General features: G+C 45.3%; 2 protein-coding genes across 2 annotated transcripts in view; one reads left to right on the plus strand and one right to left on the minus strand.

Moving 5' to 3' along the window:
- PAICS (phosphoribosylaminoimidazole carboxylase and phosphoribosylaminoimidazolesuccinocarboxamide synthase) overlaps positions 1-12502 on the minus strand; it is a 61691-nt gene that overhangs the window by 37268 nt on the left and 11921 nt on the right. The window contains exons 2-6 of the mRNA XM_006113500.4: positions 11862-11948; positions 5619-6098; positions 3287-3370; positions 2900-2995; positions 264-335 (exon numbers count right to left, since the gene is read on the minus strand). Of these exons, the coding sequence (XP_006113562.2) occupies positions 264-335; positions 2900-2995; positions 3287-3370; positions 5619-6098; positions 11862-11948 (819 nt within the window). The remainder of the gene's footprint in view (positions 1-263; positions 336-2899; positions 2996-3286; positions 3371-5618; positions 6099-11861; positions 11949-12502) is intronic.
- Positions 1-12502, plus strand: part of PPAT (phosphoribosyl pyrophosphate amidotransferase) — an 80855-nt gene that overhangs the window by 21358 nt on the left and 46995 nt on the right. The window lies entirely within an intron of this gene.

Raw genomic sequence — 12502 nt, forward strand, 5'->3', positions numbered from 1 at the left:
TATTGGACTATCCAAATGACTGAAACAAAAAACATGCAGGACTCTGGGCAAACTCCATTTTGCTGAAATGCATGTTACAGGTGACTGGTAGGATCTGAAATCTGTATTATCAAAAGTCCTGTGCACCCAGCAGCAGCCATTGTAAAGCAGTTTGTTTGTGTGTGTATAGAGAGTGCAGTTCTGTCATCGGTAGATGGGCAAAAGCAATGTTGTCCAATTGACATCAAATTACTTCATGACTAGCCAGATGCTCTATCACTTACTTGTCTCAGCTTTCCCTCTTGCTACATGCGACACTTCCAGATTCTCTGAAGTCATGGTTACAGAAACTTCATCTGTCAGAAGATTTAAATTTGGCATTTAAAACTTTTTGAGCATGCTGTGCTTAAAGGCTGAATACTGCGCATAAGGCTGACAAAGGAGGTAATGCAGGTTTTCCTTCCAATGGAAATACTCAAGGCAGTAAAAAGGCATTCCCACATCTTTCTAGTTAGGTGTTAAGCTTCCCCTACCCCCAGCCCTGCCAGACAATATTTTGCTCTGAATCTTTGCAAAGAATATGTGAGTATAGAACACAGTAAGGAGCATATAGTGTAAGCAGGGGCTGAACTGCTGCTTGCTATCAGCCAGCTAAAAGGGGTGGGTGGGTGTGCCCACTGCAGTTGTTTAGCTCTGCAAGGTAATTAACTGTTGATATGTAAATACAGCTCAGGAGAGACTACGAGGTGTGGCTATGTAAATCCCATTCAGCCAGGGCTGATGGAGGGTCAGTGTTGGAATGGAATGTGGCTGAGAGCCAGACCTATTGCAGCCAGTGAAGTGGCGCCAGCCAAGAATCGTCCAAAGAGTCCGACATCCCAAAAGTCTCTGTCCCTAGTCCGTGCCACCCAGAGTCCCAAAGTTCACCTGCAAGGTTTCACCTCCCAACCTGGGTAGAAATGGGGGTGGGTGGATAGATAGGGGGCACCTTATAGGAAACTCCGCCACGCTCCACCAGGTGTCTCATTCCACGCCACTGGATGCTCCGCTGGGCGCCTGCCGCCACTCCTCGCCTGCCGCCCCTCCACACCACTGTTCCTCACCTGCCACCACTCTGCTCCACGCCACACCGCGGATCGCCGCTCCTCACCTGCCGCTGCTCCGCTCCGCTCCGCTCCACACCACGCCACGCCACTGGTTGCCACCACTTCACTAGCTGCAATAGGTCTGGCTCTCAGCCAAACCAGTGATTTTAGCTCTCCGTGATTTCAACTCTTTAGCCACCAGTTGGACTGGCAAATGAATCCAGCTTTCACTGGACTAGCATAAGAAAAGACTCCTCCGGGAGTCTGCTTTAGGTCTGTCCTTAAAACAAAGGGGGAAAGGTGCAGGCTGGGCCAGTCTTATAGCTCACACCTGGCAGGTGTGAAGCAGGCTGACTCAAGCCCTTTAACCCTTCCCCCCCAGCTCAGTTCACTCAACTCTGGAAGTGGGGAGGCTTGTTCTTCCGAGACCTCTTACCATGATGGTGGTGTCTCTCTCTCCTGCAAGCACTGGTGTTTTACAGTTCCCACGTTTAGGGGTAGCATGATTAGTGACCCCCCCACAACAGTCCCAAATTATATACAATTCTCCACATTCCAGTCCAACACTGACCCTTCATCAGCCCTGGCTGAATGGGACTTACATAGCCACACCTCATATTCTCTCCTGAGCTGTATTTACATATCAACAGTTAACAGATAATTACCTTGCAGAGCTAAACAATTGTAGTGGGCATACCCACCCTTCCTCTTAGCTGGCTGATAGCAAGCAGCAGTTCAGCCCCTGCTTACTACTTGTGTTTGGAAAGTTGGGTGGGGGACAGGTTGTTATGCAAGATTTTGATCTCCTCTCCAGTTTTACTGTGAATTCTAAGTAATACAGTAAACTTCCGATAATCCGGCACCTTTAGGACCCAGGGGGTGCTGGATTATCAGATATGCCAGACTATCAGAAGAGGGGGCTGTGAGGGGTCTGGAGTGGGGTGGGAGGGGATGCCACCCCAAACCCCTGATAGCCCCCCCTTACAATAGTCAGGCTCTGCCCCAGGAGTCCCTGATTCAGCCGTTTCTGGTCAGTTTCAGCAGCAGCTGAATCGGGGATGCCTGGAATAGAGCAGCTGGGGTGCTGCCGGGTTGGTCCCGCAGCGCCGAGGGGCGGTGCTACGGCACCAACCCAGCAGCACCCCAGCTGCTCTTGGGGACGCCTGGGGCAGAGCAGCTGGAGTGCTGCCTGGTTGGTCCCACAGCGCCAAGGGACGGCGCTGCGGGACCAACCCGGCAGAACCCCAGCTGCTCTGCCCCAGGGGTCCCCGATTCAGCCGCTGCTGAAACAGATCAGCGGCTGATTCCAGGAAGCCCCGGGCAGAACTGCTCTGCCCGGGGCTTCCTGGAATCAGCCGCTGATCTGTTTCAACAGCGGCTGACATGGGGACCCCTGGGGCAGAGCAGCTGGGGTCCTGCCGGGTTGGTCCCGCAGCGCCGAGGGGCGGTGCTACGGCACCAACCCAGCAGCACCCCAGCTGCTCTTGGGGACGCCTGGGGCAGAGCAGCTGGAGTGCTGCCTGGTTGGTCCCACAGCGCCAAGGGACGGCGCTGCGGGACCAACCCGGCAGCACCCCAGCTGCTCTGCTCCCGGCTTCCCCAATTCAGCTGCTGGTCAGTTTCAGCAGCAGCTGAATGGGGGAAGCCTGTCCAGCTGCCCCAGCACTTTTGGGTTCCTGATGGTGCCGGACCATCAGGAGTCCCAGAGCATTGGATGCCGGACTAATGGAGTTTTACTGTACTTTGTTGTTCCATAACATACGATAAATTCAAAACTTGGATCGACTGACAGGATTTAGATAAAATAAAAGAGATGGTAAATTTTATTGACTCACCTATATCAATGTCATCTTCTTCCTTTATATGGGTAGCAGCTTGTTCTTCTAAAGGATTGCTTATAGGCTTTTCTTCATTGCATTTGTCAGGGAGCACTATAAATGTATAATGAGCACCGAATTAATGAAAAACATAGATGTCACTACATGAGGTTCTGGCATTTTCTTTTGCTTAAAGGATTTGTAGGACAGTGTGTAGTCCAACAAATGTTTCAGAATAACTCTCCATTGTTTGTTTTATGAATTGGCTTACTAAATTGAGGAAAAGCTTAAACAACAAAATAGTCTGATACCATCTACATGTTTTGTTAGTCTTTAAAGTGCTATCATGAGATTTCATGGGTGCAGCCCACTTCTTCAGATGACCAAATAGGCATTTTTATTTACCTGTGTCAGAAACTGTATCTGTGACCCGTTGATCTTCTGACACATTACTAACAGAGTCCTCTTCACCTGTGTCTCCAGGCATTTCTGTGTAAATAATATATTGAATCAGGACAACACGTTTTGCAATTATTATGTTACCTTTTCCAGATCTTTTATAAAATTTGTTAAAAATTAAAATGAAAAGGACCTAAAACAGCCATGTAGATATCCTTGACAAATGCTACAAATCCTGTAAATTATAGATCCAGCAATTTCACCCAATATTGCTATCAATAATGACCATAGAGAAAATAAATTTAGATCTTACCATCGTTCCACAAGCTTTCACAATTTTTCCGTCTCTTCTCTGATAGAGAGGCAGCAGCGCCAAGGAAGAGGGCAGGCGGGAGCTGGTACATGCAGGAAACCGGTTTTCAAGCTGGCTCTTCGTGCATAGCCACCTGCCCCCTATGCTGCTGCCTCTCTTTCAGAGGCATGGGGGGGAGGAGGGACAAGTGGGAGCCAGTGCTCCCACCTGCCCCCTGCATGTAAATATGTAACCACAGAAAATTTCAGCAGTTACATGTTTACAAAGATAAACATATTTTAACATCCCTAAATTTGACATGTGCTTTTTATCCAACATGTTTTGTATAACTAGGCAAATGTCTAGATGAGACAATACAGGTAGTCCCCGAGTTACGCGGATCCGACTTATGTCGGATCCGCAGTTACGAACGGGGATTTTCTCGCCCCAGAGGACTCGAGCAGCGGGACACCTGGTCCCGCCGCCCGCCTCCTCTGGGGCGAGAAAAGCTGCTCCCTGTCTCCCTGGTCTGCTGCGGGAGCCAGCAGACCAGGGAGACGGGGAGCAAAGCGGTGGAGACCCGGGGCCGGACCCGCGGCCGCTTCCAGATCAGCTGGAAGTCCCGCGGGTCGGGCCGGGTCCTGCGCGGCTTTGCTCAGCATCTCCCTGGTCTGCAGACCAGGGAGATGCTGAGCAAAGCCGCGGAGGACCCGGGCCGGACCGCGGCGCTGATCTGGAAGCGCCGCGGTCCGGCCCAGGTCCTCCGCCGCTTTGCTCCGCGTCTCCCTGGTCTGCTGGGGGGGGGACGCAGCTAGTGCCCCCCCCAGCAGACCAGGGAGATGTGGAGCAAAGCCTGTGGTAGAGCAGGTGGGGTGCTGCCGGTTGGTCCCGCAGCACCGCTCCTTGGCGCTACTGGACCAACCCGGCAGCACCCCAGCTGCTCAGCCCCAGGAGTCCTGATTCAGCTGCTGCTGATCAGTTTCAGCAGTGGCTGAATCAGGATGCCTGGGGCAGAGCAGCTGGGGTGCTGCTGGGTTGGTCTAGTAGCGCCGAGGAGCGGCCGCGCTACTGGACCAACCCAGCAGCACCCGAGCTGCTCTGCCCCAGGCGTCCCCAAGTTTGCCGCTGCTGAAACTGACCAGCGGCTGACTACAGGAAGCCGGAGGCAGAGTTGCTCTGCCCCAGGCTTCCTAGAATCAGCTGCTGATCAGTTTCAGCAGCAGCTGACTTGGGGACGCCTGGGGTTCTTAAGTTGAATCTGTATGTAAGTCAGAACTGGTGTCCAGATTCAGTGGCTGAATCTGGATGCCAGTGCCGACTTACATACAGATTCAACTTAAGAACAAACCTACAGTCCCTATCTTGTACGTAACCCGGGGACTGCCTGTATACCCTTGGAAAGATCTGTGTACCCCTGGTTGAGAACCACTAAACTAGATTGTGGACCAGTCTTTGTCCTTCAGGGTATGCCTACAGTGCAATTAAAAACTCACAAATGGCCAATGCAAGCTGGCTTGAGCTTGCGCTGGAAGCCTGTTTAATTGCAGCATAAATGTTCTCCAGTCCCCAATCTGAGTCGAACATCTATACAGTAATTTAAATAGCCCCTTAATCTGAGTTACACAAACCTGAATCAACTGGCATGGGTCAGCCTTGGGTTTTTAATTGCAGTGCAGACATACCTTCGCTCTTCCTCTCCCCTGCTTGCTTCTTTCACTTAGTGATATTGGAGAACAGGTGCTTCTTCATTTGGAACAGTCTCTCTATATACATATCTTTAACTTGTAACTTCTCTGTCATTTCAAATATCCTTTGAAAAACCTATTTTTTCTCTTAAAAACCTATCCTAGTTTTTCAACCTCTTTCTGTAACAGGATAATTATTTAGTATGAAAAGTTACTTTACATAATAAGATGATGTTTTATAATTAAACTTCTATGCTTTGATTCAACATTTATATTTTAAAAGTTTAAATACTATATTTTTTTAATGTCACGTCATTGCTGAGAATAATTGTAAATAAGCATTTAATTGCTGAGTTCTTACCTAAAGAGTCTCTCTCTGTTTTGGCTTCTATCCATTCTGTAGACCTCTTGCCTTCATCATTACCTGATTTGCTTGATTGTTTTCCAGTGTTGTGTCCCAGAATGGCATCCAGTTCATTAAAAAATTTCATACTTTTACTTGTATTCCCTGAGTCTTGGGCATTTTTTACACTTTTGTATTCATGTTTCAAGTTTTTATACTTTGTTCTGCACTGCTTCCAGTCCCTTTCAATTCCAAATTTTTGAAGCCTAGCAGCAACCTGTTCAAATATTCTTTTATTTCTCACTGTCCCTTCAAGTTGCTGCTGTATGTTTTTGTCTGACCATATATGTATTAGAGCTCTGACTTCATTGACAGTCCAGTGTTTTCCTCCTTCATTTGCTACCGTTGGAATAAAAGGTAGATTTTTGGACGCCTCTAATATTGCTGCTGTGTTACCTGCGTCAGATGGGGTAGGGGAGAGACACAGGTATGGGTTACCTGCATGATGTGAGGTAGGGTGGGGAGAAGCAGAGAGAATGAAAGAAAATACATTATTCAGTTTTTCTTCACAACTTTGCAGTAGTAGAAGTAAAATCATGGTATTAAAGTCGTTAATGATAAAATTGTATTTTCTGTCTTGTAAAGAGAGTAATATTAATGATAATTAAACCAAAATGCACTAATTTGTGAGGATTTATTTCGCTGCCATCCACCTCCAAAAAAGTTAGCACATTTGTTACTCAAGAAAGTTATTACTAGTATTTAACACTTTATGATATAGTGCTTTATATTTTCATCATCAGAAAGGGTTATAACACTACACTAGGCCCCATTCTTGCAAACAATTATATATGTGCTTAATTTTATGCACACGTAATTTGTCTGGGTTTGCACAGGTGCACATAATTAAGTGTATGTAAGCATTAGCAAAGTGAGACCTTAATCCTTGTAAAACAAACCTGTTGGGGGAAACACTTTGTATAAAAACACAAGAACTCAAAGGAAGAGGTAGGACTAGAACCCAATTCTTATAATTTGAAGCCTTGCACTTTCTCAGTCCAGTACATTATAGAAGACTACTGTGTGACCAAATCAGAGAACTTACTTGTGGGTTTAGAGTGAGTCTGTGTGTCTGTGAGGCCATTCTGCAGAGTGACCGCTGAGGGCAGCTGTACCACCAAGGGAGGGCCACCAGTACTGTGGCTCTGCCATCTTGCCTCCCAGCACACTGGTAAGTAGCCCTACTGCCGAAACCCTTTTCCCCCTCCTGGCCCTTGGGTCCCACAGAACCAAAGTTGTGGGGAGAACAGGCCTTGGGCGGGCTGGGAGGGTGAGGTGGCCAGGGTGGAGGGAGAGAACAAGCCCCAGGCAGGCTGGGGTAGAAGAAGAAAATAGGTCCCTGGTCCCCTGCCTCCTGCAACTCCCCTGACGCCCCCCCCCCCCCACATATACTCTATATCCAAGGCCTACCCAGAAGGATCTGGGCAACACTGGGTTAGTTGGCTAGTTAAAAATATTTGTACTATATAGGGAGTTTAAATACTTAATTTTTCTTTGAAATTTTTCAGAAATTTTACTTTTGCTAGCAACAGTTTTTTTTGGGAGGTTGAAGGAAAAAATGCCACAATTTCCCAGAGTGCTAAAACAAGTTCTCAACACAGTTAAAAATATATATATTATTTTAGACTGTGATATTAAATTCAGTTCTCATCAATTTACAGAACTCTCATTTTGTACTCCTTTAAAACAGTAAAATAGGATGTTGTCTTTATTCTTGTAGATGTAAAAAACTCCTTATTTTCCTTTTTTGTTTTCTTAGTGATTTCAATACTTACAGAGAAGTGTAAACGTAAGTGCAGAGAAATTGGCATAAATTGTGCAATCAGTATGTTTAAATTCCTTCACAGCCATCCCATTTTAAATGGTAATCCATGCTGTGGTGATAGGATACTTCTGTCATTAAGTTCTGTATGGTGGCAAATATGACCTTTGATAGCAGTCTTGTTCAGTGAAGCATACTTACATGAATATTGGTGATAAATTTGGTCTAGAAGGAATAGACTGTGCATTAGTCTCTATAACCCATTCTACTCATGAGGAAGCTTTACTAATAGATGGCATTTTTACCCTTTTTATTTTAACAATTAAGTCCCAAGTCAGCATCCAAGAGCCTCTGCAACTGCTGGATCATTGATACACTACAGTTAGGGAGGCTATTGATCCATGACATACCAATTAGACTTTCTATATTTGCCTCAAAACATTATGAGATTGTTTCATATGCGGTTGAAATGAGCAACACAGGAATAATCACAGTAAACACCAAAGAAGTTTGAAGTGGTTTCAGCTCAGAAATATTGGGGTTGCCTTGGCAGCTGATAAGCTTTCTAGTTGTGTATCACGTATTTTGAAGGGGCTATCATTTTTCTATCTAAGGATGTGTCTACACAACACACCTCAAAATAGCTTATTTCAAAACGTCCCTTATCCCTCGTGTAATGAGGTTTACAGGGATGTCTGAATAGCAAGCCATTATATTTTGCCCAGTGGTATCCCAAAATAGCTCCACTCTGTAGATGTAGCCTAAGAGCCAAACATTTAGGCTAGAGAGAGAGAGAAAGAAAAGGACCCACGATGCTGAATGGGGAAGGTCCTCTACTAACTCTTCACATCCCACAATTCATAACTGAGGATATGGATATGATGCTTTTGGGAGATGGAAGGATTTGTTTAGCTTTTGCATCTGGCCAACGTTTCTATAGGTAAATCACATTGCATATACTAGGCTTCCAGATTTGTATGACTTGTTGTTGTTCTAGATTGGATCCCAATGGGTAGGTGGATTGAAAATTTTACTCTAGAATTTTTTTCATTTAATATTCTTTGAAGTAAGATACTTAATTAGTCTGAAATCTTCTCCAAAAAGTCTCAAAAAATGTCAGAACTGACTTTCTCACAAGAAGTGATGGTTTTGAAAAATTAGCATTTTTTTTATTGGAAAAAGTTTCAAAAATACTCAACCAGTTCTAAAAATAATATTGTCAGGCGTGATTTTTGGTAGCATAGTAAGTCACAAAGCATCCATTATGATTTGAACCTAAGCATTATGCATTGACAAATGAAAGACTAAATATCTCACAATTTTCAGAAGCAGAATTTTGTCTGAACTTTTTCACAAAAGTACTCTTACATCTGTGTTCCTAATCTTCAGTATGCAGGAATTTAAAAACAAATCCAGAGAAGAAGGGGTGAAGTTTTTGTTTTCTATTTGGGGCGGTGCCCAGGATTCTGCAATGATGGGCACCTATAAAAGTCAGGGCTTATACGTACTCTGCTATTGGATGGAGGTGCAAGTAGTAGCAATATGCCCTTCTGAGGACAGTACTAGATTAACAATGGTGTCATTGTGCTGGGCCCACGGTCAGAAGGGGCCCATTATAGTTGGCAGGTAGGTGCATTGGAAGTTCCCTAAAAACATTGGAAAGGAGGGGGGGATGCCAGTACCAAGACCCTGCCCTCTGCTTTGCCCCTCCCTTCCTAGCCTTATTCCCAGCTGGCCTCTTTTCCCAAGGTTCTCTGGGCACTGGTGCCTCCCTGTCCCCTCTTTCCCCAGTGCTCCATTGCTTACCCTTAAGGCAAGGAAAAAGTGGTGTGGCCCATGAATACCCTCATCTCTTCCCCACTCCCGTTCCTGTTGCCAGGTGTCTGATTTTCACCCAGTTGAAAAGTGGACCTGGTAGTTGACCGGACACTAAAAGTCCAGTTAAAGGAGTAACCACAATGAACCTCCCCACCAAGAGGGAGGGAAGAGTAGCTGCTGCTGCCTGGAGAAGTTGCAGCTCAGTTGGAGAGAGAGAGAGCCAGCTCCCAAGGACCCTGCTCTGATAGAGAGAGAGATACCAGCTCTGCAGTGTCCCAAAGGTTTTCCTATCCACGTTCCTCTTCCCCTCCCTCTCCTACCCCCAGGCTAGGTATGTTAAATTGCAGTTAATTGACTAGTTGATAGGCACTTTGGTTTTCCTTCTTTGAAATGTACAAAAGCCCCTGCTGGGGCTCTTGTTCATTTCAAAGGAGGATTGCAGAACTCCGCCTACAGCCAACGATCAGCGAGAAGTCCCGCTGACTCCAGGCTGCACGCGGGTGCCTGCTTTGAAATGTACAAGAGTCACCGCTGTGCATTTCAAAGCCATGGGGCCCGGGGTCAGCGGGGGACTCCCCCACTGACCCTGGGTTCTGGGGAAATGCCATGTGGAGCCCGGGATCAGCTGGGGAGTCCCCAGCTCACCCCAGGCTCCACAGCTGTCCCTTTGAAATACAGAGGCAGCATTTCAAAGGGGCAGCTCAACCGGGGATCAGCTGTGCTGTGGCTGCTCCTTTGAAACACCGCCTTGGCATTTTCAAAGGGGAACACCATGAAGCCCGGGGTCAGTGGCGGAGTCCCCAGCTGACCCCAGGCTCCATGGTGTTGCCCCTTTGAAAACACTGAGGCGGTGTTTCAAAGGGGCAGCTGCCGCACAACTGATCCCAGGCTCAGCTGTGCAGTGCTGCCGCTTTGAAGTATCCCTTCCCCTCCCGCTTTACTGCCTCTATATTATAGAGGCAGCGGGGGGAGGGAGGAGGGAAATGGACAGACTCTCTGATAAGCAAATGCTGATCTGATATTCGACTAGTCCTTAACATCCCTAACACACACCATGCTGTACTTGCCCTCCGTCTCTGCCTTGCTCCAGAGACCAACTTCTTCCCTTGCCCAGCTGTGCCTGACACCAGCCCCTACCTCACTCTACAGATTGCCCCCAGTACTCAGTCTTTTACAACTATTCCCCCTGGGATCCCTCAAATATGTATGATGACAGGCCTACAAAAGGTTAATCTGGCCCTTTGTGAGGGTCATTATGCCTGTGAAGGAATTCTGCCCTGAGAAGGGTGACAGTGTTGTGCTTGAGAGTCAGCTTTAGTTTCTATGGGAGACTCACAGTTAGAGGTTGCAATAGTAATGTACATCTCCCGGGCACTGTCTCCCTTGTCTGTTGCACCTTGCTTTTGAGCTCTTATTTGCTGTCTGCCAGTCCCTGCTAAACATGTTTTGCATCATTTCCATTTCCTTCTGGCAAGATGTGTGCTAGCGTCTGGAGTGAAATGTGGCCTAAGCTACAAACAAAGAATTAGATTTTCTTCCAGTAGTCTCAGTATTATGCTCTGTGCCTCAGTTTTTACAACTGTATAATAGGGGGAATGGCACTTGACTCCTTTTATAAATATTCTGAAATATATGGATGAAAAATGCACTATAGGAGAGCTAAGTATTTTAATGCATTCTTGAGAGCCCATATGTATATAATGTTGTCTGTTTTGCACAAAGTTGTTTTCCTCCTTTTAACCAGAACTAAAGGTTTTCAACAGGTCAAATAAGTCTGTCTGTTCCATATCATGTTATAGAAGTGTTAGAGGATCTAAATAATCTTTAATCTTTATCCCCTTAATTAGTGATCCGAGCGTGAATTGTAAGCAAAGCTATATATGTACACATCAGGAGTGAAATGTCCACCTCTTTTTTAGAGTCCTTTTTTGGCACAAAAGTTCTTGATCCAGTTGAGGAGGGAGACAATTCCTTGGGTGCAACTAATGTAATAAATCTTTTGAGCCTTTGCATCAAGTTGTCGGACCAGTGGATTTGCTTGCCAAACCCCTACGTGAAATGGGAATGCAGCTGCTATGAATGCTACTGCAGTCTTGAGTTGTTGATCTGGTGGCCTACAATTTAGGATATAGGATTCTATTTTGTTAAAATCCCTGCAGATCTCCTTTGCACTCAGCCCATTTGTTCTTACATAGAATTGCAAGTTTGTGTAGAAATTGTATGATTTGGCAGAAAATCCACAAACGATACAAGCCTCACATGCTATCATATGACAGGCCTTCAATTAGTATGTAACAAAATACTCTAAGATAAACTGAGGTAATCTGATTAGCTGTTGCAGGGAATGGTTTCATGACCATGAAATCAACAAATTGGTCATGCGGTAGTCATCTGCCACCTTATATATCTAGTTATTTATGAGGCTGCTGAATGTTAAAACTGGGAAGAAAGAGCAATATAATGTCTGTTTTTAAAGTTACATTAATCAGAAACTGACTGCTTATGTACTGAGGCTAACAGAAGCTATTCCTAGCAAGACTTCTTTTAGTTTTTCTAAGATGCAATGAGAAATAAATCTAGTAGCAGTGTTTTGATTTTCTCCCCGCACCACCATACTGTACCTAGTTCAATTGGTCTGACATGTGAAATAAAAAGTAATGGATCCTCTGGGACTTCCTCATCCTCTTCTAATGGAACTGACATTTCACCTGAAGGGGGTAGGGAAAGAATTTTTGTATAAACAGATATGGAATAAATCTATCTAGACGATATTACAATATGTAAATTGCAGTCAATTCACAGTGACAAATTCATTAGCTTGCAAGTATAGAAATTTAGGCAAGAAGTAACTGTAATCATAATGGGATAGATGTTAGTGAATTTAATATTCATTTTACTGTATTAGAAACAAATTTAATGATACATATAAATGAGAGCTGATTTATCCCTTTTGGCGCGTAGGAGCCTTTTTGCCTCTGTGTGGGATAGTGTGTTTTTCAGAATATACGTACCATTAGCCTCATTCAAATTAAAAAGCAGAAGCAACCTCCCTTCCCCCCGAAATAAACACAATTTCCAGATGGTGTCATATCCAAAGCCTGTTTATACAACAATAAAGCAGCTAGAATTATTGCAAAAATAGCTTTTAAGTGTGATAAGGGAAAAACTGCATTAATAAAGTTGGATAACAGCAGACATTTACTTGATTGAACTCTAGCCTTTGGAATGATGTCTGTCCATGAGTTCTGAGATGGTTATTGTA

This window comes from Pelodiscus sinensis, chromosome 5 (genome assembly GCF_049634645.1).
Source record: "Pelodiscus sinensis isolate JC-2024 chromosome 5, ASM4963464v1, whole genome shotgun sequence".
Taxonomy (NCBI): Eukaryota; Metazoa; Chordata; order Testudines; family Trionychidae; genus Pelodiscus; species Pelodiscus sinensis.